General features: G+C 38.8%; 1 protein-coding gene across 4 annotated transcripts in view; it reads right to left on the minus strand.

Moving 5' to 3' along the window:
* Positions 1–12,968: 12,968 nt before the first annotated feature.
* Positions 12,969–27,323, minus strand: part of Papola (poly(A) polymerase alpha) — a 58,186-nt gene continuing 43,831 nt past the window's right edge. The window contains exons 18-22 of one of the 4 annotated variants that reach the window (XM_074067191.1): positions 24,631–24,728; positions 24,147–24,367; positions 19,157–19,219; positions 17,544–17,618; positions 12,969–15,268 (exon numbers count right to left, since the gene is read on the minus strand). In XM_074067191.1, the coding sequence (XP_073923292.1) occupies positions 15,173–15,268; positions 17,544–17,618; positions 19,157–19,219; positions 24,147–24,367; positions 24,631–24,728 (553 nt within the window). In that variant the 3' untranslated portion in view covers positions 12,969–15,172. Of the gene's footprint in view, positions 15,269–17,543; positions 17,619–19,156; positions 19,220–24,146; positions 24,368–24,630; positions 24,732–27,323 lie in introns of all 4 variants that reach the window. The other 3 variants (XM_074067190.1, XM_074067193.1, XM_074067192.1) reach the window with 3 other exon arrangements.

Raw genomic sequence — 27,323 nt, forward strand, 5'->3', positions numbered from 1 at the left:
ATTACTACTAGGTTCAGAGATTGGGGGCTGGGTTCCAGAGGGATAGACTCTTGCGAGCCAGACTCCAGATAAATAAGCCTTTGCTCGCAGCATAGCCTGTCTGTCCTCCTTCCTGAGTCTTCCCTTCACCCTTGCGAGCGCCAGCTCCATTGGCGATGATCACAGGAATTACTCTGAAGTCAGTCTGTGCTCCTCGGAAGGACAAACTGTTACAGTTGAACGTGAGTCTGGCATTGCTCTCCTTTGAATGCTCTTAGCAACCAGCTAAGAGCAGTGATACCATATTCATTTTTTATCAAAAATCCCGTAAGCTACAGCTTAATTTCCTAAGCCCCCACTGGCTCAGTCCTATGCTACATTTCCTTTGACTGCACTCACAAGCTCACTTACCTGCTGTCATTTTGTCCCATAAAACCTGCCATAGCCAGGGAGGCAATGGGATGGATGGAAGACTTTGGGTAAGCAGCGATTAGTCCAATCTAAGGAATGGGCTTTCACAGGAACCCCTGGGACCTATAAGGACCTTCTAGCTGCCAACTACATCCTTACTAGCTGGGCTCCCTGTCCTCATTTGCCCAATAACTGACAATAAGAATTGTTATATTAGTCTCTTCCCAGGAAAGAGACACCAAAACCAGTTCCTGCTTTGAAGATCCCTTTGAGGGTCCACTCTTCTGAGCCTGTCTGAGAACATGGTCAGAGGGTCTGAATCCTGGCTCTGTTGCTCCCTTGGACAAGTCACAGACTTTCTCTGAATTCTTAGGTGACAATGACACTATTTCTACGGGGCTGTCTGAGAACTGAAAGAGCGATGTGGAAAATGCCTGAACTGTGTCTAGTACAGTCAGGTGCCCTTCTCTGTTCATCACCTTAAACATTTCCATCTCAGCAACTTGGCTTCAACATCTACAAGGCATGGGACCTTGGAAAGTATTTAATCTCTCTGGGTCTCAGCTTCTGCATCTCTAAAATGGAAACAATCTCTTTCAAAGAATTGTGAGGGAGGTGCAATGAGAATCCACATAAAACATTTAGCGCACATCTAGGACATGAGGTCTTAAATGTTAGCTGATTTCCCCCTGTAGCCTGGTTGCTCCAAAAGGCAGAACCTGGTCAAACAGTCCTTTACTCACTGAACTTCAATGGCCAGGCCCTTTCCACACATCACATACTGTGATGTGAGACACAGCCCCAGCTTTCTAAGCGCTGCTTCCCCATGGAGTAGCAACACATCATTGCAAGTGCTGAGAGATCTAGCCAGAGTGCTCTGTGAGCACAGGGGATCTCACCAAGCCAAGAGAGCGCTAGCCACCTCAGAGGTGGAGAGGGAGGAGCTGGGCCACAAGCTTCTAAGCACACAGAAGGTCATGCAACAGGCAATGGGAAGCAGACCTGCCGTGGTATACTTACTCACATAGAACTCATGCCAGGCACCTGGGCTCACAAGGTGCTAAGTGAGTAAGCATTTGGCTCCTCTCCTCCCTGCTGCTCCAGCTTCCAGGGAGGGATGTTGCTTCTTCTAGTGCAGAAGCCAGAGCAGTGTGGAGACCTTGGGGAAGAGGAGAGTGGCCTGGGACAAGCAGGATCCAGCCAGGCCAGGCCAGGCCAGCATGGAAATCATGACAACCCAGAGGACTCAGATTCTTGGTCAGAGATGCAGGCTGAGGCCCCAGTTTGTGCTGAGTGGCCTGGGTTTAGGAACCAAGGTTTCAGGCAGGATTGTTTGGGGGCAGAGGAAGAAATCCCCCTCCCTTGTTGAGTATACAAGGAAGTATATGGGCTCACCTTGGGGCCCATTGCCTCTCTCTAGCAAAAGTTCCCAAAGGATTGTCCTCATTTCTCCTCTTCCCTCCCAGTTCCTTCTGTTCATTGTTCACTGCGTACAGCCCCCGCCCTGCCATGCACACATACATACACACACACTTCAGCCTTCCTGGAGGCTGTAATTAGAACTCGCAGACAAGAGTGCCAAGAACCGGCTACTCCCAATGCCCGCTGGGTTGTTTTCTCAAGTATCTTCCACTTGGGCTACAAGTTGTCAAACTTGGGAATGGGGGGTGGGGGTTTAGAGGGGTAGGGGAAGCTTGTTCAAACTATAGCATTTCCCAGTAACAGAGTGCAAACGCTGCTTGCTTTGCCACCAAGATTTGGATTTGTGGGCAATGAGAGGAACCCAGCCTAGGCTTCTCTATGGTGGGAACTGGAGATCAGCCAGCAGAATACCAGGAAGAATGAATGAGTAGAGCCTGTGGGCTGGTGGCTGGGAGGTAACAGCCAGGTCATGTGGCAGGGGTGGGGTGACTGCATTTATCAATGAAAATATGAAAAGCTGTTCTTTCCTTACAGACTCATGTCATAATGATGGATGCCAGGGACTAAAAGACTTTCTGGGGGAGGGCTCTGCAGAGATGTGACCCCCAAGTGCCAGAATGGAAAAGGCACACTGCTCACAGTATCCACTGGTTCTAGTGACATACCATTCCCTCACAGCCAAATGCCCGTGTGTGTCAGCAAACTGGGGCCCACAGCAGCCAGGAGAGAAGTGCTATCATCATAGTTGGGGTGCTGTAGCCAAGTGGCCCAGGCAGAGACAGAGGGAGTAAAGCAGTGCTCGACATTATGTTAGGGCCTCACTCTCAGGTGTGTGCTCCAGGTCATCAGACAGGCCACCTTCCCCATCAGGACTAGGGATGAGACCTCCTGGGACTTAATTGTGCATGTACCCTTTCTCTTAGTTTGTAACATGGAGTTTAGACTAAGTGTTGGTCAGCTGACTTGCTCCTCAAGCCCCTTCAACTTCTGGTTAACTACATTTTCCACCCACATCTCAGCCACACACCATCTTGCTGTTGCTTTGTTCTCTGAACTTGTCCCTCCTCCACACCACTACAATTTCAGGACCACATCACCATTCAAATAGCACCCGATTTCCTACAGCTTCCCCAGCTACCAGAAAGTTGCAAGCCCCCTGAGAAGTTTGGGGTTACTATTACCACACAGCCACATCTAACTTTACATCTTGCTGAACCCCACCTCCCAGACACTAACCTCCAGAACCTGCACCCCCCGTCCTTCTGCAGGCACCAAGCTTCCCCCAATCCAGGGAATGCTGCCCCACCCCAAGACCTAGTTGATGCCTCCAGGTATAAAAGGGAGCTCTAGGTGCTCCAGATGCTCTGGAAGCATTGTAGTTCATTGTCAGCATCCTTATCCCAAGAACTCTGTTTTCACCGGGGCAAGGATCATTGACAGTTTGGCTGAACTGAGCCAGGGCCTCTCTACAACTGTATTCCCACTTACGAATCAGCCTCTCAAGATGGGGATTCTGTGCTTTAGAACAAGACTGGGTCAACCTATTACTGGATCCACTGCTTACTGTCCACAGACAGCTGTCATAGCAGCCAAGTGTGATGCCTCTCGGAGTGCCCAAGTGCCTGGAACACTGCAGACAGCTGGTCAGTCCATGTTCCTTGCTAGCCTTGCCTCCCTCACTGTATAGCACCTGCACAAGGTAGGGGATCAATGACCATGTGCTCCTCACAAGAAGCAGAACCATGTCCACTAGAATCACAATTTTCTAAAAGTCTTTGTTTACCATGCAGCCCAAAGTCAGTCATTGCAGTGAGCTTCCATGATTCAATCCTCTCCCAATGCCGGGGCCCTCTCACCATCACACCATCTGCTCTCCACTCTGAGCTCTCCTGGGTGCAGGCAGGTATACCATCTTTCTCAAAGGGTTGGGCATCAGCTTATGGAGGCACATCCAGGGTATTCTTGGGTTGTTCACTTTCCCTATTCAATAGCCTTGACAACTCCTAGGGAAAATGCTTGATATAAAAGTACTTAGGTAAAATGACCTCAGTTATGCAAAATAAACAAACAAAAAACCACACAGGGATGGTAAAACCTTTCAGAAGTGAAATTACAGAGAACTTTATTTTCTTCCTTTTTTATATTGGCTTGGGCATTGTTTGATTTTTGAGACAGTCTTGTTATGTAGCCCAGGCTGGTCTTGACCTTAAGAGCAGCCTCAACCTTCTGAGTACCCGGATGATAAGCATGTGCCACTATGCCCAGCAAAGACCTCCCCATAAAAAAAGACAATTTTGATTTCTATGTGTTTTTAACATGACTTCTAGTTTTCATCCAACTCCTAAAGCATGTCTACCTTAATTTCTGTTTTTAATGAAAATTGATGGAACATCATACCCTCAGATATGATAGAGGAGGTAAAGCCTCCAGAGCAGAGTCATTTCTAAGATCTCTTTTATTGATAATTTCTATTTGCTCTACTCTTGAGCAGCTTTAAAAAATTCAGCATTTTAAAAGGGGATCTTCTACCTTAAAAGCAACTGAGGCCAATAGGAAAAGGGGACCAGGAACTAGAGAAAAGGGTAGGTCAAAAAAGAATTAACCTAGAAGGTAACACACACGCACAGGAAATTAATGTGAGTCAACTCCCTGTATAGCTATCCTTATCTCAACCAGCAAAAACCCTTGTTCCTTCCTATTATTGCCTATACTCTCTCTACAACAAAATTAGAAATAAGGGCAAAATAGTTCCTGCTGGGTATTGAGGGGGTGGGGGGGAGAGAGAGGGGGCAGAATGGGTGGTAAGGGAGGGGGTGGGGGCAGGGGGGGAGAAATGACCCAAGCCTTGTATGCACATATGAATAATAAAATAATAAAAAAAGGGGGATCTTCTGTTTTAATTGGCTTATAAACATTTCTAAGAAGATGCAAAACTTCAAAGAGAAACCATCCAAACCAATATGTAAAATTATGTTTTTTGTTTGTTTTTGTGGTACTAGACTTTAAACTCAGGACCATGCACTTGCTAGGTAGGCACTCTACTACTTGAACTAAGTTCCTAGCCCCAAATTACATTTAAAAAAATTCAAAGTCTAGAAAAACCAATTAAGTGAATTGGGTTTAAGATGGTTCACCCCAGACTAGTGAGGGCCCAAATTTTACAGAATATAATACTCAAGTCTCACAGAAGCCTGTCTCCCCACAGCCTCTCACCCTGTCTTTGCAAATCACCTCCCCCACTCCTCCCCTCTAGCATTTCAGTTTTAGACATCCGAACAGTAGAAATGCACTGTAGTGATTCAGAAACTAGACACATATGCAAAGAGCTTTTCCAATGAAAATATCCAGACATTATCTAAGAGGCAGCATAATAAAGTAGAAAAAACACAAAGTTATTTCAGGATTAAGTTTTATTACAATAAAACAGAACCAGGTTAAAATCTAGTTTACTGTGTGACTGTGGGCAAGACACTCTGCCAAAGTAAACCTGTTTTCTGATCTGGTCACACTATTTACTATGTCACAATTACTATGTCAATTAGACCTACTGCTTGACACCTTAATAGGCACACTCCATAAAAGGCAGCTACTGCCAGGAATTTCCTTGGCCAGTTCACTGTACCAGAAGCAGGCAGGTCCACCTAACCTTCCCCTCGGATGCAAGGCAAAGAAAGCTTTCTAGTGAAGAGGTCACTTTGCTCCCAAGCCCACCCTAATTTAAACAAAAGGAAAGAAGGCTTTACCTGACGGCAAACACTTTCCTCCCAAAGCTGGTCCTACCTAAATTTCAGAAGGAAGGTTGACTCTGAGAATTAGCAGGGGTGCTTTGTCCATGTTCTTTTGCTGGCTGCAGTTGGTCTTGGTGTCTGCCCTGACCAAGTTCAAGTTAGGTTTATCCTAGCACATAGAATACACTATCCTTTATTCAGAAACTGAAAAGAAGGTGCTAAATGACTTGCCCATGGTCACTAGGCCATGGAGAGGACAGGATTTGTCCTTTCTGAAGGCCAGGGCTTTCTTTAAACCACTCGACTAGGCTCTCTTCTTAGCTCTAACCAAACATTAACATCACACACCCTGGTGGTGTCAGAAACATAAGGCTCAAGACTTCATGAAAGCTGGAATACAATTTAACTGAAAAGGTCAAGGTTTGGCAATATTCAAATTACAAAACCAGAAATTACTTAACAGTATTCAGGTCCTAAAGTGGTTGTGCAATTCAGCCATGAGGTAAACATAGAATTTCCCTCTCATTTGAGCAGCAACCCCACGACTAGTCTTTTACTTGCCCCTCCTCTCCATTTTTCCTGTCTTTTTATCTGACATGCTGCAGTGAAGGAGTTTTCCCACTTTATCACATCTTTTTGCTCATCAGTTGTAGTTTAACACCCCCCCATACACACACACACACACACACACACACACTTATCTAGGAGCCTTCAGCAGGGCTACTCCAACTATATATACACAGAATTTCCAGAAACTAGCTTGTGACAATACTTCACTAAAACTGATTATTTCCAAATAAAATCCACAATCAGGTTGAGCTGACACAACTTTAATGGCATCTCAAACATTCCACCTCATTTCAAGGTTAAGATTTTCTAAGCCTTACCTATGGACCAAAGTTGCCATAGGTCACTTTGACTAAGTTAACTAAGGAAGAGGTTAAATTCTTGGAACTGTTAAGGCCAAATGCTGACGGGTGCACATTCAGCATTGCATCACAGTAGTAACAGAGGGGCCACTCGAGGCTCATCACTAACCTTTGGTCCACACGGTCACCTGACAGAGGCATTATCTATCTCCACTGGAAAGGAATGAGCCTGAAAGGAAGGCAGCAACTGCACACATCTCAGAGCTAGCAAGTGCTAGCTGAGACCTGGATGCAGCTTGAGACTTGAAAACAGATGTTCTTACCACCACACAGAAGTTGTTGGCTCAATGTTTCAACTCAGTTAATTGGAGGGCTATTTCTGCCACCTGCCAAACCTGACACAGACGACACAGTAATCCCATGGAATTCTTTCTTACACCAGAGATTCTTACAATGCATTTCCACTGCATTTTTACCAGAAGCGGAGGCTCAGGCCTTTCACTTACCACCACCAAAAACTTTCCATGAGACCTCCATCTTTCTTCCAACAGGCCCCAGAGTCTGCTCACGTGTGAAACACCAAGGCAGGATTCCTCCTCTCCCTGCTCCCCAGGGTAACTAGCATTGCAGTTTTGAGCAAAACACTACCCCAGTCAGCCTCATCCTTTATTTACGGAAGTTCTATTGCTTTGGATATTGTACTTCTGAGTGGCGATCAAACCAAAACACACAAGTTTCCAATGATTTTGATTCAATGAAGTCTTGCTAAGTTACATGATTTGGTCATTTACTAGACATTACTAATAAAAATGTAACAAAAAATTAACTTCCATTGGAAACCAAGTTCCATGAAGTCAACAACCAGAACAATCTAGACAAGAGAACTTGAAAACATTTGGCGAATAAACAAGGCATTTTAAGTTACTATCTCTAGGATTTGAGCACCTTACACTTATTTCTTCTCTATCTCTGTTGCATTAGCCTTTGGGAGGGGCGCCAGTGGGGTTTGAACTCAGAGCTTCATGCTTGTAAGCAGGAACTCTACCACTGGAGCCATGCCCCTAAGTCCTTTTTGCTTTAGTTTTCAGATAGGGTCTCAAGTTTTTGCCAGGGTCCCTCTTCAAACCCACTGGCCATCAGGACTTACATTTCCCACATAGCTGGAGTCACAGATGTGCCCCATTATACCCAGCTTATTGGTTGAAATGGGGTCTCCCTAACTTTTTGCTGAGACTGGCCTGAAACCCCGATACTTCAGATCTCTACCTTCTGAGTAGCTGGCCTCCATTAGCCTTTCATCTCAAATTCTTTTAGTAATGAAGTAGATTTTCACTTTGCTACAGCCTATTGATTGACAACAGCCAAATCCAAAGCTCTTCATAAAAAGTACCACAAGGCAAGTGGGAGCTAAAATGAGGGCTTGCACATCACTTTTCTTCTGCCCATTACAGGTCTATTGTGTAGACTCTGGCTCAGGACCTGCAAAGTTCAAAAGCCAACTCTGGAAAGACTGCTGAGGTCATCTTCTTGCCAAGGATGTTTGTGAACAAACCTGGCCTGAGACCTCTCCAGGTTGCAGTACAGGGACACCAGGAAGGCTCCCTATACCAAGTGCACAGCATTCCATCTTACTTCCTCCCATATCAAAGGTGAGTCAAGAACACACAGCACAAAGGACAGACATTAGGGTCAGACGTGGAAAGAAGTTACATTACCATCTATTGTAAAAAAGTTGTGTATCCACTTTTCCTCATTCCCCCGCACACAGTGGATTCCTAGCTTCGCAACAGCTCATGCTCACCATGAATCTTGAAAATGCCTAAAAGAACCTCCTAAGCCCTAAGGTACAAGATGCTCCATACCTGCCACAAGCACTCTCATTCCTTTAGTCATCCAGCTCCAGGAGAGTGCCACTAAACAAATTACGGGAGGGGCGGGGTGGGGGGAATGATGTGCTAATGTATTCTAGTCAAAAACACATCGATCCCAGCACGACTTCACTTCGGATAAGAAAACCAACCAATGCCAGGCATGGAGGCATACATCTATAATTCCAGCATTAAGGAGGCAGAGGCAGGACTGAGAGTTCAAGGCCAGCCAGGGCTACTGTAGCAAGACCCCAATTCACAAAGAAACCCAGTGACAAATTGAGAAATTTAGAAGTCTCCTGCTAAGGTAGAGAAAGGTCAGAACTTCCTTCTAAAGGGGCGCCAACTTGAAATTTCCAATACTGCTCAGAAATGGCAACTATGAAATACAGACTCCTCGCTTGATGTTAATGGCTGAGAAGCTGTCATGGATACAAGAGACTGGATGGTTCATTAAGCCCTTATTAGATTTATAAAATTTTATTAAAAAAATTTTCTGTGTATAGGGGTCAAAGCCTGTGCCACAATAACAATCAGTATTACACTTTCAACACCTCAAGTCAATGCTGCTCTGTAGCCAATGCTTATCCTTGAACCTGTCAGACTTCTTAAGGCTTTTAAGGAAGCTACTGCCTAGAATTGTAGGCTTCCTGTAAAAACTGCAGTCATTTGCAAAATAAAAGTCAATTTTACTAAGCCAAATTAGGATGAATTACGAGTACTTATGAATTTGCAGAAATAATTATTTTTCAGTTGGGAAGTGTTTCATATTTGTAAATATATTTGTTCTGTGCATCTCACGAATTTAAGGATACAAATGAGAATGTAAAGCTTAAATTAAAGGGAGATGTAGTATAAGAGTGCAGTAAAGCTTCTAACAGTCTTGGCACAGTGTCCAGGCACGGTCGGTTCTCTGCTGGGGGCGTCTTTCTTGGCTGTGAAGGCAGATCATGCCCTCTGTCACTCATGGGGAGCAATTCTGCCCAACTGTCTCTTTTCAACAACTTTATCATCAATCTCTTTATTAACAGCTCCACTGCAGTCAGAAAACGCAAACAAGGACCAATTCTCATGCCAGATTTCTGGAAATCACATAGCACCAGGCACTACACAGTGTGAAAGTTTGTGAAGAGAGTGTTGTGCCAAGAGAGAAACAGCATCCACAAGGAATAAGCACAAAGTTGGGACATTTTACTTTATTATGCTAAAATAGATTATACCTACTTTCTTATAACAAAAACCTAGAACCAAGACACTCCCATGTGTGAATTAAGAAGGGCACAGCAGTGGTAAAGATCTCTCTAATCCCCAGAAATAACTCTGTTACTGTGCATTTCCAGAAATCATCTTAGAACAAAAGCTGTGTATGACCTCCCCCTCTAAAACTCCTCAAAGTTTTAACTACGCTAAGACTACATGACATTAGAAAACAAAATGTCTGCATGAGCATTAAGAAACCCGTAAAATGGAAATGTTTAAATTATTCAGACATTATTTTCAGCATGAAATCTGTTGGATCAAAAATAACATATAAATTAATTAAAAGAAATGCTTCTAAAAGACTTGTGAAGTATCTTGAGACTTAAACATGTCTTATAAATCAGAATATAATCTCGTAACTAGTGTGATTAAACCATCTATATTAAAACCGGATGTACTGCCTAGAGTTTTCTAAATATTGGGAGCACGGTACTTAACCTTCCACGAGACTCTATCATTAAATGTTCCATTATTACCAGTCCAAAAGTCTGGATTTATCCTTAATACTTTTTTCTATTTCATTCTATTGACTCGTCTGACAAATGCACGAATAAACAGCATTATTCAGTAACTATAGGCAAAACTCTACAAAACGTCTTTTAAGATTCTGATGCTACAAATAACTGAATTACAGTTCCAAGATTATCCCATTTGCTGTGGCCATGTCACAAAGCCGTGATGCTGATGCTTGGGGAAGAGGAGCTCTGTCGTGAAGACCAAAGCAGTGCCGGCAAGCCCAAGCCCAAGCGCAGGTGAAGCAGTTCTCTGGCTTCCAGACTGATTATTTCCTCTGAAATGTAAAATGAAACCAACACATCCTTGGGCTTTCCCGAGCCAATTTGGTAACCCAGTGAGGAATATTTAGCATAAATCCATTCTCCCCACTAACACACAAAAACAAGACATACAAACAAGAACTTGAGCTGGGTGGCAAAGAACAATATTTTGTACCCTTGCAAATAACAAAAGCTAAAACTATGAGGCTTCAATTAAAACATAAATGCACTCTTTTGGTCTTTATTTGAACACACTTCCCATCCTACTGGTGGATTTTAGCTTAAGACTTAAGCAGTCTTAAGTCACACTGCAGAATGGACATTTTGAGCCACATGTGCTAGCACAAGACCTGTAATCCCAGCACTCTAAAGTTAAGGCAGGAAGCTTGGAAATAAAGGCCAGCCAAGGGCCAGGGTTTCATACTGACACCCTGCTTCAAAAAATAAAACAATTGTGAAAGCATTTTAAACAGTAGATGGCTAGACTCTATGAACTTTTATAGACATTTTGAGCTAGATAAAAATATTAAGCATACAGGATAATTCAAGAATAAAGGACAATAATTATAATCATGACCTTCCACACAATTGGTTTCTGAACTGCAAACTTGAGCAAAGCCTTAATTCTACCCTTTAAAAGAAAGGTCTGTGAATTGGGAGTGGATGAGGAAAGAAAAAATGTACTTTAAATTCCATCCAACAGAAAACTTGCATGGTTCCCAGAATACTGAGACAAAAGCATGTCTCTGAGGAAGAAAAAAGGCTGAAATGATTTCCTAAGTATATGAAATCACTTGTAAAATGAAGTACATGAAATACATGGCTCAAAAATATTTATTTCTTCTCTCTCACTTGGTACAAACAAAACTATATAAAGCATAATAAGAATGTTTTATAATAGTAATGGATTAAAAAGTTATGGTTTAAAACTGAGGATATATCTCATTTTTAATTTCCATGACTATTAATCATGTCTACTTAGTAATAAAGTTGCTTGCGCTTTTTTTAAAAACCCCAAAAGCACTCTGGGCTGGGGGTGTATCTCAAAGAGAGTGCTTGCCCAGCATGTGTTAAGATCCTGAGTTCTATAACTAGCTCCACCAAAAACCATACAAAAACCCTACAAATACACAAAGTACTCAGGTAACTTTGTTTTCCTACTATTAGCCCTGAAAAATAAGTAAAATGTATGTAGCAAGAATTTTTCAATAAGCATAAACTGACACTACAAATATGACACGTAGGTATTGCACAGAATTAGACCACTTGTCTATATAGCTGATGTTTATTACAAAACAAGCATAGTATTTCACAGTATTTCAAGTTCAGGTTCTGAGTCAAGACAGTATCTACTTGAGTGTGGCTTGGAAAAAAAGCTAACAAAAATAAAATAAGCAATTCTGGCTAAAAGGCAACTACTTTTGCTTGTATGATTCATTTTATTAGATTAAAACAGGCAAATGATCCAAAGGCTTGTCCAATGCCTTTTTATGTTAGTCTCTGCGCTTTCCCCGTGGTCCTGGCTGGCCTGGAACTAGTCAATCTTTCTGCCTCAGTCTCCCAGGTGCTGGGAAGACAGGTGTGCGCCACCATGGCTGTCTTTTTATTTAAATGCATTTAAGTGTACTAGTATTTCTAAGACTTAGTTTATAAATGTGTACATTAATGATTTGTCTTTTCATGTATCAATTACTCCTCAGAGCTGCTGATCATTTATTGCCACCTTGAATGCAGCCAAAATACTATGCAGAGCTTTAAAACATTTTTTTCTGTGTAGAGAAAAAGAGGTGTTAATTAGAAAAATAAAAACTATTCCAGAATTTACACAAGGCCACAAAACATCCAACTTTCAATTATCATTTTACTAATTCGGCAAGATGCATGAAATGCCTAAAGGCCACCTGGGTAATGAAACTCAAGAGTGATATTCAGTCCCGTGCCTAGCTGTCTATCAAGGTGGAAGAAATATGGCAAGCTCAGTTCTGTAGGTTGTTAACAATGGAGTCATGGATAATTTTCAATGTTACTACTTTTGCTGAATAAATCCAAAAGCTGGCTTTTACTTTACTAAGAATTTACCCCACATTGCAGTCATATGTAATACTCAATGAAGGTATTAGAATTTGGAATTTTAGGGATGAAATGTGCATAGCTGTGTATCCTTTAGAATGGTTTTTACATAAAGATTATATAAAGATAACCATACCCAAGAGCTGACCATCACAAAACACACAGACCGGTTCAATCCCTAATCCATGGGTTAAGAAGGCAATGCTAAGCACTGGGGTGAGGGGTGGGAGTTAAGAAAAGCAAAATCTGATTTGGACTTAGTAAAATAAGAAACAGGATCCTGGATGGTTGTGGTAATTCTAAATTCACCAAAAAACAACAGTGCCACCTGCTGACGTTAAAGTGCCAAATGCTTTGAAAAGGAAGCACACAACACACTCCACATGTATAGAACGCAAGTGTGCCTTCAGACAGGCAGTAGATATTTTAGAGGATGGGATAGCCTAAAGTGACTTTGTAGTAGCTATATTCATGTTTTCCTTCCTAAAGATTAACAGTTACATAAAAACAAAGACCTGATTATGTGACACATAAGTTATCAGGTTGCTGCTAATGGGCTAACCAGAAACATGCGACCACAGTAAATTCATTTTCAAATCTTTATTTACAGCCATGCCACAAACTTACATGTAAAGCAAATCAAATCATGGGCAAAAAAAAAAGAAAGAAAGAAAGAAAGAAAGAACTAGTCAAAAGAAATCAGCCAACTACAGGATTGTGCTGTTTTTTTTTTTTATTGTGTTTTCAATGGAGAAATACATCATCTGTTTACAAAATAGCTCTTGAAAAATACAAGGAGTACAGATACTATAAAACAAAGCAAACTCCAGTCATGAGACACTACGTACATCATGCGAAAGCAACAGTCTGATCTCCAAGTTATGAAAACTAGAATTAAAAAGTCACTACACAGAAAAAGTCCAAGTTTCCAGCCTGGCAAAACTTGGATGCAGTTACATGAAACGTTTAATGAACTGAATTTTTTTCCCAATGTGTAAACAAAATGACAAGACTAAATCTGTGCCCGGCGATGTCAATCTAACTCTGAAGCTACACAAACACAGACACCTTACGCTTCACCTGTCAGCTGACCCTCTTTCTGTCTTAGGTGGTGGGAGAAAGGGCAAGGTGACTGTGCACAGCAAAGATGTGGGGAGTAGAAATATTGTATACTACACATTACAAAGTCATGGTGAAGAGAAAGCCTCAATTAATGCATAGCCTAAGGGGGAAACAACTACACTCCAACTTCGGAAATTAATTTAGAAGGATAGGGAAGCGTTGAAGTAAATGCGGTTTAACATGAAAAATGCACGTGTGACAGAATGGAGCGAATGGAGGATTCATAAAACATGCTCATCAGAAAACTGTTACAGGTTTGCTTTGTCCAGATTAAGAAAGAGTAAGTTTATCACCTGGTATCCCTCGTGCTTCATAAAGAGGATGAGAATTCTGCTGCTTAATTATGAGAAATTATTTTCCTTAAAGGCGCTGCTAATCTTTTGATGGAACAAAACAAAATAAAAAGGAGTAGTGAGCTGACCAGATGTCAGGTGCTTGCTAGAAATGATTTTAAAGTGTTTCTGAAAAATTTATGACAAATTTTGGTAAACCAGTTAAAAATAAAAATTTGTTTAAAAATCTTGGAGAAAATGCCTTTTTGCCCACATGTTTAAAATTGAAAATCAATTTCTACAAGACAGGAACAGGAGTTCTGTGGAGTGTACAAAATTCCTCTTAGAGATCAAATGGCCATCCAAGATAGATACCGTGTCTCACAGGCGCTACTTATAGTAATCCTAAGAATTCAGCCATGGGACCAAAACTTAGTGTTCTGTGCCACGCAGCCACAGGGTCATTGGTTTCACATCATGGCTTAAGAAAATACTGGCATTTTGGCTTTGTGAAGTAAGTCCTACTTTTGTGCATACAAAAAAACAAAAACAAAAACAAAAAGAGGGAGGGCCAAAAAAGATTTTTTTCTTTAATTTGCTTTGAAGGTAACAGATTGAAGGCAAAAGAATATAGGACTTCAGTGATCTCAAAGAAATACATTTCCTGGTTGATCGCTAATTTGTATGCACTATAAAACAACTCTATAAATAAAAACGAGATACTATTTTTTAATCATTAACTCCGTCAAAGCCAAGTATTTCCAAATTACTTTCAATGTCAAATGCATACCCTACAGTAGGCATTTCATTTTAAGGGTACGGCTACCTCAGAGGGGCTGAAAACTAGATGTACTCTTGTCCTTTCTCTGAAGTGTAACAGTATACCACTGCACAATGGCATCCAATTTGAAGATTAATGGTAAAGGAAATTTCTTGGGGAAAAATGAAAATCCATCAAGCTGAAAATCTAAAATTAGTTCTACTTTCTAATAAAAAATACATAAAAGTGCATCATCAGAATAAGGAATTCTTATGCCAGTTTGTATTGCAAAATTTCCAACCAATGCATCAAACATATACCCAATCCAGTTGTCAATTATGGATACAAATATAGCTTGAGGTGTTTTTTTTTTCTTTTTTCTTTTTTAAAGGCAGTAATTTTTCTTGAAATAGTTAATGCAACTGTTGCTAACACAATAATAATAGTACTCCTGGATTCACATACTAACCTGGACTTTCCGATCAAGTGCTGATTAGTCCAGTAAAGGAGGTCACCAAAAAAGCCTAAATCCATTGTCAGTCATGTCTAGTCTTGTACCCTCCATTCTCCTTGTTTAGCATTTGAACACAACAGGTTGAGCTGGCAGATACTGTTTATGGACCCCTGAGGTTGTTTTACCGATTCAGTCTCAGTTTTATTGAATTCTTGATAACAGGAATAGGATTTGCAGGGAGAGCAGGGATATCAGAAAGGTCTGTACTGGATGTTTTCTGAGAACAGAAGCAAAGAACACATCACGGTTCGAAGCACTGCAATTTAACAATGAGATGCACTTTCCACTGCTTTACCTTAAGAAATAATGGAGTCTTATCATAAGAAGGAAACTATTAAAAATTCAAACAAAAATATTATGAAATGTCAAAATGGGATGCAAGCAAACACAACTATTACTACCACATTATCTGTTCTACACTTGCAGAAATTCTCAAATTAGTATCTTAATAGCATTTCACAATATTTAGAAAACTAAGTAATTTTAAATTTAGCTCTTAAAAACATGTTTTTATAATAATCACCTACAATGTAATTATGAAGGTAATATTAAACTCTACTTACTTAATATAACACTAGAACTGTTGTATTAACTGGTGTTGGAGCACCCCCATGTGGGAGAACACTTCAAGTTCACCTTATGCACAGAAGCAGCTATCGGTAAAAGTACTATTTTCTGACACCATAAATTATAAAATTAACTCTATACAATTGAACAATGATTTAATTGTCCTAAATTGTAGTCAAGTTTTTTTATTGCATTTAACAGATTAAATCATAAGACTTCTTTAACATTCAGAAATATGGAGATGAACCATAAAGTGTTTTATTATGGAAAATTTCAAACATACAAACAAGCAGGGAGCACTATATAACGAACTGCCACGCATTCATTACCCAGCTTCATCACTGTCAAATTAAAGACAATCCACCATCCTTCCACTCTCAGTTTATTAATTCCTGGATTATTCCGAGGCAAATCTCAGAATCTACCATTCATCTGTAAATATATCAAATCTACCTCAAAACAATACTCTTTTAATATTATCCCATCCCCATAAATGTGCCTAATATCATAAGAATGTAGTCTCTTCAAAAAAATCAACATAATCATATGCAGTTTTGCTCTCAGTGGCTTTACAAATCAAATTCTTTCATTAGAAAGAAAAAATTCTACTCATAAAACTACCTAAAATAGCAAACACCCATGACTCCTAATCACTATAGGGATACACTCAATAAGACAAAATTATGAAAATATGTCCTTATAAAGGAATGTAGCAAGCCCAAAGACATACAGTCATAATCAAAGACAGTGTAAGTCTGACAAACAAGTTTGTCTGTGTATCAGTATTAAGCACATTTCCTCACATTATTTTAGTTACCTCCCATACATTTTATTAAATAAAGATTATGGAAATAAAAGAATTCAAAAACTAAATGTAAAATTTATATATAGACTATGGAAGTTGACATCCAGCAAAAGCACATTTTAAATCATCACATTAAAGTAATATGAACTACAGTCAACAAAACATTTTCACATCACGGTAAAAGTACAGCAATATCACTATTTCAGTTATTCTATAGAGGTTAATCAATTTAATATCTACTTAAAATATTTGTGTCAGAGTCTGATCTAGATTATGGGGTTTATTCAATTTGAAAGGATTTGAGGGAAAAGCATTTATTTCACAACAAAATGAAGGCTTACAAAACAATGTGAAAAGATGCCCACTATTTATGTAAGAACTATCACAAGTAGAATTGCTAGCACAAATAAAAAATAATTCCAAGAACTATGGATTATACACTAAATAACTAACTGATAATCGGTACTGAAAAGTGAACAGAAACACATTTTAAAAATAAAAAGACTAGGGAGGCTAAGGCAAGAGGATCACAAGTTTGAGGCCAGCCTGGGTTACAACAGCGAGATGATGTCTCAAAAAACTAAACTAATGTGCACTAAAATAAACATAAAAACAACAAGATCTTATTAGTTTTGCAAATAAATCCATAGAATGCTTTTTAATTCTTTCCTGGTTTAAACTTCACTCTTTGACTTTCAAGTAAAACCTCTACATAAGCCATGAGCAGATGACTAGTGAGGACTGACTGCTTTGCAGTATATAAGGGGATGAGTTATAGCATTTTTTTTTTTTTTGAGGGTTCTTGCTATGTTGTCCAGGCTGGTCTCAAACTCTTGGGCTCAAGAGATCTTTTTACCTCATCCTCCCTAGTAGTTGGGACTACAGCTATGCATCACCACACCAAGCTAGTTATGGCATCATGACAGCAAAGAGAACATTTCCATCAAATCCAGTGTCCTGCCTGCTTTTGCATTATGATAAGTACATTTAAAGGCTTTCAAGTAATTACTCTCACAAAGATAATTTTAATAAGTCTCGTATGAACACATGTTTTAATTCAGTGTACCATACTAATCTTAAGAACACTGATAAAATTCCCCTTGCTTTTTGCACTTAGTACCTGAGAGGCCAACAGAGAAGCTGTTGTCTGGATAGTTTCAGATTGAGTTGCACTTGTCTCTGTATCAAGTTGTTCCTGTGAGACAAAGAGGATGGGGAGAGGGGAAAAGAGACTTAAAAAAGAATTAAAGAACATAACTGGGTTTGGTGACTAATAAAGAAGACAAACTGAAAGAAAGAGATGTAACTACATTACAAAATCATATATGAAGCCTTGTCATTTCTACATTTCATATTCGTAAATTTGTTTGCTTACTTAAATCTTGTAAGGAATGGTCAAAATATCTTATGACTGTCCAACTAGCTCCAACTTGGACATTTTGAGTAAACAATGATTAAAGACATGAACAGGCACATTAAGAAATGTTGCCTATATAATAATTAACAGAAGAGAAACCCAAAGTGCTTAGCTATATGAAGAAAACTCATTCAATATTATTAAATAAGATCACCCAGAAATACAAAATTGTCCCACATCTGTAATCAAAAATAGAAAGTATGTCTCTAAATGATTTTTTCCCTCCTCTTCTTGCTAATAATCAGTGCACTGATTGTGCTACAATCATATTCCACTGCTCTAAGTTTAAAAAACAGTGCACAAAAATACACATATTCATGCACAAATAAAAAACACTTAAATTTCTAAAGACATGTATGCAAATATAAAAACATAAAACACTACAGTAGGAAAGTACAACTCTGTTTTTCAAGGCAACAACTGCTAACAGTAGGGGACTCATTGACTAAAATACGGTGTATTACCATAATTTTATAAATTACGTTTACAAAAACGTAAGTAATGACATGAACTTATTTCCCTGGTTTATAAGATGGATTCAAATTAGAAGGCAAAGGCACTGGTACATATGCACATGAGGGAACACCCAAAAGCTAAAATGACATCTAAAGAATATATGTTAAAATATTCATCATGGGAAAATGGATCATTTTGGAGAAAAGAGGTTTTCTAATTTTTCTACCCCAAAGGGAAATAAAATTAAAAGTCTTCAGATTTCAATTTCTGAAAATTATGACATTCTAAGTCTTTCACGGTTTGGACAAAACCAGTCTTTCCCTCCCACTCCACCTACTTATCCAAACTCCATGCAACCCAGGATCTAGTCAAAACCTTCCACCAAAAATGCTCTCTCTAATCATAGCATACTCTCAAATCCCATAGTGAAATGACCTTCACATTACGGACTGCCCAAGTCTTGTGGATCCTTTAAGGTCCACTTCAAATGCTGCTCTATTTTTCCATAACAACTTCTACTAATTTCATAATCAAAAATGCCACCTTTCTCAACCTGCTCCTTGGCCTCCCCAACTCTCAATTACTTTGATTTTTCTCTAATATAATTTCTTACATCTACCATGCTATCTTTTCTACTTAATTATAATATTATCTCTTTCAAGTTATGGAACATTTCTCACTCACCACCATGTTAACTTCAGGATTAGGCTTTAACATTTAAAAGGAACAAATCTCTGAAAGCAGTACGAAAAAAAAAAAATCTAAAACCTAAAGCACGAAATACAATATTCTCCAGACATTTCTATCACATCTCTGTATTCTTAACTGTGTATGTATTTCTAAAGGCTAAATGAGTATACCTTTGTTTCTGTTTTATCATGTCCACTCAAAGCAAGACAGTTAGCATCTTCACTTGTTTCATCCTGTTTTTAAAAAAAAAAGCTTTATTCTCTAAAATGAAAAATTTAGATTATTTGCCAATCAATGCTTAAATTTGTATTAATTTTTAAAACTATAAATAATATTCAAGCCTGTAAGACCAAATATAGCCTTAAAACAGATTACAGGTTGCCTATTAAAAGGGTTTTCTGAAATTAATTAACTTGGCTTCAATAAGCACCAAACAAAAGAGATTCTTTTAAACATGGGGAAAATTGTTACTAAATACCATCATTACCTTAAGTACATTCCCAAAACCACTAAGTTCATAAAATATTTTTTGTAAAGAAAACAGAATTCCCTGATCAAACTTGAGGAACTGTCATCCCTACAGGAGGAAACACAATAACATGTAAAAGATGTATGAAAATCTAGGGGGAGGGGAGTATAAAGGAGAATGGAGGAGAGGGTGAATTAAAGTATGATATATTTGATACATAGTAAGAACTTTTGTGAATGCCACAATGTTCCCCCATCCAGCACAATTTAAAAAAAATTCTGTAAAGAATATCACTTTAACATTCCCAAATGTATATAATGACAAAAATCACTCTCTCTCACACACACACACACACACACACCCCACCCACACACCTCCCTCCCTCCCTCCTGGTAAAAACCATTAATATCATGAAGAATGCAAGGTTTGATCTTGCCTACCCCACCCCCACAAACTGGGTCTTAAAGCTATACTGAAACTATTTTCTCAGCTTTATTTACTGAGCAAACTAAAATTTAATTTTCAGTAACTCCTTAAAAACATAGAAGCTACAGATAACTCATAATAAAATTAGAAGAGATTTAGTACAATAAAAACTAATTCCAGGCCGAGTGCCAGTAGCTCGTGCCTAAAATCCTAGCCACTTAGGAGACAGAGATAAGGAAGATCAAACTTTGAGGTCAGCCAGGGCAAAAAGCGAGACTTTATCTCAAAAATACCCAACACAAAGAAAAGACTGGTGGAGTGGCTCAAGTGGTATAGCTCCTGCCTAAAAATATGAGGCCTTGAGTTCAAAACCAGTGCCACTAAAAACAAAAAGCGAAACAAAGCCCCATACTTCCAACAAGGATCTTATTTTTATCCTGCAAAGAAGTTAAAAGTAATTTATATCACAACTATGTAAACCTAAATATTGACTAGCTATGTGACACTATGGAATTACTAAAATTGGTGTGATAAATATACTGTGGTTTATTTTTAGAAGTCCTCATTTTTAGAGGAATACTGAAAATATTTATGGTTGAAATGGTATGCCTGAGGCTCACTTTTAAACAACGGAGAAGAGAGTGGGTGTGTAGATGAAAAGAGACTGGCCATGAGTTAAATGTTGAAGCTAGGTGATACAAACAGGTTCATTATACTTTTGTACATGTCTGAAATTTTCCACACACAGGTTTTAAACATATATAATTTGCCATCACCATATAATCCAGGAGACAAACTTTTTTTCTATTTTTACTTTACACCACCATTTTTACGGACTTGAACTTTCGGATATGATATAGATTAAGCTAAAGTAAATCTCAGTTATCTTTGTTTTGTTTTATTTTGTTTTTTTTGAGACAGAGTCTTGCTATGTAGCCCAGATTGGCCTGGAACTAATGATCCAAGATTACAGACATGCACCGCCACACATCACACATGGTTGATTTGCCAAAATTTCATGTACTCATGAACACAGAACAGACCCAATTTAGGAGAGTTTCAAAATTCAGATATCTATATTATAACAAAATTCTTCAGGCTGGAGATGTGGCTCAAGTGGCCGAGTGTATGTCCAGGAAGCCCATGGCTGTGAGCTCAAACCCCCATACCAAATAAATAAATAGAAATTTCAAGGAATCAAGTTTAACACCATGATATTTAGGCCTCAGTTCTAATCCTACTTGTAACTAAAATTAGCTTTTTATCTGGAAAATTCACTGAACCTCAAGTTTATCTGTTGGGAAATACACTATTCCCCAAAAATAACTAAGATCCCTTCTCTGCCTTAAAGTTCTGAGTTATTCCCATGGAAATGCCATAGCAAAATTGACTGAGAAAATACACAGAAAAAAATGACAAAAGAACCTATATTATAAAGGACCCTTTTTTAAAACAAAGGCATCTTATTTAGTTCCATGTTCCAACAAGAAAACCTTTTTTAAAAAATTGAGTAAATCAGGAGACATATGAACAGTGACTATATGTCTGATATTTGACTTTTTTTGGTTATACTGGGATGTGAAACTCAGGGCTTCACACTTGTTAGGCATTTACAAACTATTAATGTCTTAGAAGTGAGCTGTTTATGCTTTCTTTTATAGATATGTAACTTTTAAAATTCTAATGAACCGTGTCTGGATTATGATTCTAAAGAATCCAAGGATAGCTAGGTGCCAGTGGCTCACACCTGTAATTCTAGCTGATTAAGAGGATCAAGATTCAAAGGCCAGCCCAGGCAAAATCAAAGAGAGACCCTATCTCAAAATACCCAACACAAAAAAGTCTGATAAAACAGCTCAAGTGGTAGAGTACCTGCCTAGCAAGTGTGAGGCCCTGGGATTCAAACCCTAATACCACAAAAAAAAAAAAAAAAGGAGGAAATGGAAAGGCTGACAACTCAGAATAGAAACTGACAGTTCACTACAACTGTAGCTGTGTGACAGGTACAAAGGGATATTAAATGACTGTTTCATACGTATTTTTAATTGTTCCTAAGAAGTTAAAAAGGCTTGATGTTCCTATTGCATCTCTAAACCATATATGTAACATGAATATTATTTTCTAACTACATAAATAAAAACAAAATTACAAAGAGTATACTGGCATACATTTATTTTCTAAGAGATCATGAGGTGCCATTTATAACATTAAGGAAATAAAATGTCAGAAAATCAAAGCTAAGCTGGGCAGTAGTTGGTTCACACCCATAATCTTAGGTACACAGGCGGATGAGTGTCAAAGGATTGAGATTCTAGGTTGGGGGAGGGAGAGTTTTCAGGACCCATCTCAATGGAAAAAAAGATTGGCCTAGTGCTGTGCACCTGTCATCCCAGCAGCCACCTTAATTTAGGAGGTCCAGTCTGGCCTGGGAAAAAAAGTGAAACCTTATCTACAAAGAAATCAGAGCAAAAAGGAGTGAAGGCAGTAGAGCAAGTGTGAAGCCCTCAGTTAAAACCCCAGTACCACCACCACCCCACCCACCCACCCAAAAAAGAGAAACAAATGTAGAAATCAAACACTGGTTAGGCTTCCATACCCTTTACTAGGGTAAAAAGAAATCTGAATTCTGAAATGCTTTGACAAAAACTAGTACTAAATTCTTAGATTGTTGCAAAATACCTATCATATGGAAGAGGGGCTCTTAATAAGCCTAGAAGAAATTTAAATGAGGATGAAAATCACTGCCTTAAGAGGTAATAACAAAATCAGGTAGGATTTTCAAAATCCATGTTGCATGCCAGGCACCAGGGGCTCACACCTGTAATTCTAGCTACTTAGGAGGCTGTGGTGAGGAGGATCACGGTTCAAAGCCAACCCAGGGAAACAGTTCGAGAGACCCTGTCTCAAAAAACCTTTTACAAAAATAGGGCTGGTGGAGTGGCTCAAGGTGAAGCCCCTCAGTTTAAGACCCAGTACCACAAAAACAAATATCCATCTCGCAAGATCTATTATACCCATTAGTGTCAAATTCATCAAGTTATTATGGCTATTTCCAAAAATAATCTAAAACAAAAGCATTCAATTAGAGGAAAATTTTCACCATTACCAATCTAAACATAATGGACCCCAGGAGAAACTGGTATTTTCCATTATAAAGAAAACTTCCCTATCAACAAACTCTCAACCAAAATCATAATAAAACTGGTGGTCTTAGACTGTCATCTCTGGGGCAATGGGTGGATATATCAGTAATATGTCAAAAAGAGAAGAGCAACTCAAAGGAGAGGAAATTGAGACTATGTCTGTTTGAAGATTCACACCAAAGGGCTATGGATTTAGCTTCATGGTAGAATGCTTGCCTAGCATATCCAATGCCCGGGCTCTGATTCATCAGCACCACAAAACAAACAAACAAAAAAGATACATACCAAATTAACATGCACTTTTAATGTTCTTCCTAAAACTAACTTATAATGGGTAAGGTAAGCCAGTTACTACAAAAAGTCAAAGTATTGCTAGAAAGCTTCATTAAGGGTCGAAGGAACTACTCACTCAAGTCCCAAACCTTTACCAATACCAACCTAATACTCAGTTAGAAATAAATAAAATTTAAAAGCAAACATAAAAAGTTAACAACAATCTCCCTGTGTAACTAAACCCAAATCTACCTTTACAACTTCATCCAGTCGTTAAGTGAGAAAACCCCGAGGCATGGGGTAAAGCTCAGTAGCAGTGTGTGCTTAGCATGTTCAAGGCCCTGCGTTTGACCCCAGCACCCTCTAAAACTCAGCCAGGATCCAGTCATTCTGTAATGCCAAGTATAGAATAAAAGCTTCATCTGAATCACAGATGAAAAAGTTGTCCAAAGGGGCCACCAAAGAATCAGTACAAATAAAACTACTGTGATTAGAGATTAATTCATCAGGGTGATGTGTAATGTGTGTCAGACTACAAATGCTTAAAACATTTCAAGGTAAAGGAGTGTAGCTCAGCGGTAGAGTGCTTGCCTGCCATTCACAAGGCTCTGAGTTCCATCCCCAACTCCACAAAAAAAAAAAAAAGTTTCCAGAGGCCAGGCTTTGGAGAAGAGGTAGTTACTAAAAACAGTGGGAAAGGTAAAGAGCAAACTGTGGCACTAAAGCACCATATACACACCAAGTATTTCCTAAAAGCCTTGCTCCTTTTCATGTTTGACTGACAAAAGGTTTTCTTCTATTAGATTTAAAAATACGCTTGTGTTGCCATACTAGTATATTTATATATACCTCTTCTGTTTTGGTTTTCTTGGGACTTTCTTCTTTATGAGGTGAGGATGTTCTCTTGACTCCTGCTATGGGACTAGGTATTTTTGTTGCTGTATTTCCTGAAGGTCTAGGAGGTGGGTTTACCAGACGTGTTGAAGAAACAACTCTGGAGACCGTAGGCTTTGGTGGTGGAGAAATGGCTGGTTGTGTGGCAGTTTGAGGAATGCTTTCGCTCGATGTACCTAAATAGAAAATATATGCCCAGGATACACACAGAAAAAGACAGTAAACACATGAATATATACAAATCAAAATCATCCTAAGCAAATTAGAAATAAATCTTTTATTTCTCTGAATCTGACTTCATGAGTAACATCACTTTCAAATGATAAAATGACATTAAGAAATTCAACTCAATAACTTAATCAACAAACTCAATTTTTAAACAAAGTCTAAACCAATTATATTGTAAGAATTTGCAGATTTATCAAACCAATCTCCTTACCCCCTGAGCTTTCACTGGAATTTACTTGTGGCACAGATACTTCAGTAGCCTGTATGTTGGTCACAGATGCTGCTGTCACAGCTGGAGCAGGACTGTTTCTGCTAAAAACAAATCAATAATTAAATTTTAAAAGCAAAAAATAAGTATATAACTTAATAACAGTATTTAATACAGACAGATCTAAAGTGAATGATTCTTTGGTTATACTTCCCATATATATTATTTTGTTTGAGTAAATGACTTTAATAATAAAATATATCAAAATCATACATTCTATAAAGGAGCACTGTTGAACAGAACTTTCTATGACAAAAATGTGTTCTATTATCTGTGCTAAGAAATATGGTAGTCACTAAAAAGATGTAGCTATTCTATACTTATACACAGCTGGTGATAAACAGGGCATCTGCTTCTAATTTCACTTAAATTTAAAACTGCCACATATGGCTAGTGACTACTACACTGGACGAAATACTTGTTAAAGATCTATTTTTAACCAATTTGGGGCATATCAGAATCGAGTAAAAAGGAGTAAGAAAATGACCTGAGAAACAGAGATAAATTTCTGTATGAAGAAAATCTAAGGGTATATGAAAAAAACCATGTAAACACATCCAGTGGCCCATTATAAACAATATCCTCAAGTGACAAGAGAGGATATCATGTATCAAAGCCCAATTCCTCCCTCTATATTCTAGGCCCCAGTACTTCCTGTCATCTCAGGAAATTTACCAAATCTTTACCTATGCCAATTTGAATAAGCCAGTTTATCTTGTTTTTTTTTTTTTTGTTTTCTTTTATTCATATGTGTATACAATGTTTCGATCATTTCTCCCCTCTTCCCCCCCTCTTTTATTCCCCCGCCCCCTTTTTTAAAAGTTCTGAAAGATAAAAGAAAGCAGGACTGGGAATGTGGTTCAAGTTGTAAAATAATTGCCTGGCAACCATGGGGCCCTGAATTCAAACCCCAGCACCACCAGAAAGAAAGGGAGGGAGGGAGGGTAAGAGGAGCAGGGGAGAGAAGAAAGAAGTTTTTTCTCTGGTTACCCACTCTCCCTCAGCTATTGTCATACTCCGAAGCTGGTGAATGATGAAGCCATGACAAGGTGAACAACACTTGGCTTTTGATGCCTGGCATTTGCGTGGAACCACAGAATGGTCAGCTTTAAAGCTATGAAACTCATGAATACACAGAAGTAAATAGAGCCAAAAGAGCAGGTGACACCACTCAGTAAAAAAATATCAAGAAGGGATAAAGGACTGAAGAGAGCCCTGAAAGCACAAACATTTAATGAACAAGCAGCTTGTAAGTATTACTTTAAAGAAACTATTTTTCAAGGCTAACTGTGTGAGATTACTAAGTATATATGCATATTTTACATATACTTGCACTAAATGAAAGTAAAAGAAGTTTATAAATCCCCAAATTCTTCACCATATTAAAATAAAATATGGATGTTAATTCTCTATGAATTGGAGCTGTTGTAAACTACAAAATTTACAGGACATGTTTAGGCCCTGCTGTCTTCAGATTACTCATGATCAGTTTAAAAACGCCATGTACACAACGTCCAAAGGGGAAAGTGACCTCCCCTATTGCACCTAAGGCAGTTTCTATTTCACACTTCCCAGAACAGCAACCCCTGACTATATCTGCCACTGGTTACACATTAACTGACAAGCTACTTTGGAAAACTGTTTTCAAAACCTCAAATATGTAAGTATTCCAAAAATACCTTTTTTTAAAAGAAATACTGTAGTTGTTCTTTAAAGGTCTCAAGTTGAAGTGTCGACATATAAAAGTATTCAGTTAACCATCACAGTCAAAAAAACTATCACCGTAGAAGTTAGTTCCCTTTGGAAATAGGGTAGTATAGTACAATATAAATAAAAAGAAATTCCAGAAAAATACATTATGAAGGCATATAGAAGTTAAATATACAGCTGAACATAGTAGTTCAAGCCTGTAATCCTAGCAATTCAGGAAGGAGAGATTGAGAGGATCAGAGTTCGAGGCCAACCCAGGAAAAAAAAAAAAGCCAGCAAGACCCCACCCAATCCAATCCAATAGCTGGGTGTAGTAGCATGTACCTATTATCCCAGCTGTGCAGTAAGCAGAACTAGGAGGACTGCAGTTCAGGTAAGCCCATGGAAAAATGCCAGATGCTATTCCAAAAATAACTAAAAACAAAAAGGGCTAGGTGTGTCTCAAGTGGTAGGGCACCTATCTAGCAATCGTGAGAACCCAAGAAATAAATAATGAAAGTATAAATATGGCTTTTCAGAGCTGGAGGCAGAGTTAGAGATGTGAAGCCCTGGGCTCAATCCCAGTACGGGGTTGGGGGGGGGAATATATATACATACATACATACATATATATACATACATACATACATATATATATGGCTTTATCGTGCTCTAACTTTATATTGCCATAGATCTGTATCTTTCACAATAATATTTTTAACTGCTTTACACATCTCTTCTTTGGCAGTACTGAGGTTTTGAATTCTGGATCTCACACAGCATGCTAGGCAAGTGTTCAAACACTTGAGCCACAACCACAGTCCTAGTTTAAGTTTATTTTTCAGGTAGGGCTTTATGCCTCAACCCTCAAACTTCAGCTTTCTATGTATAGCCAGGGTTATAGATGTCCACCATCATGCCCTGCTTGTCCTTTGAGATAAGGTCTT

The sequence above is a fragment of the Castor canadensis genome, chromosome 3, assembly GCF_047511655.1.
Source record: "Castor canadensis chromosome 3, mCasCan1.hap1v2, whole genome shotgun sequence".
NCBI lineage: Eukaryota > Metazoa > Chordata > Mammalia > Rodentia > Castoridae > Castor > Castor canadensis.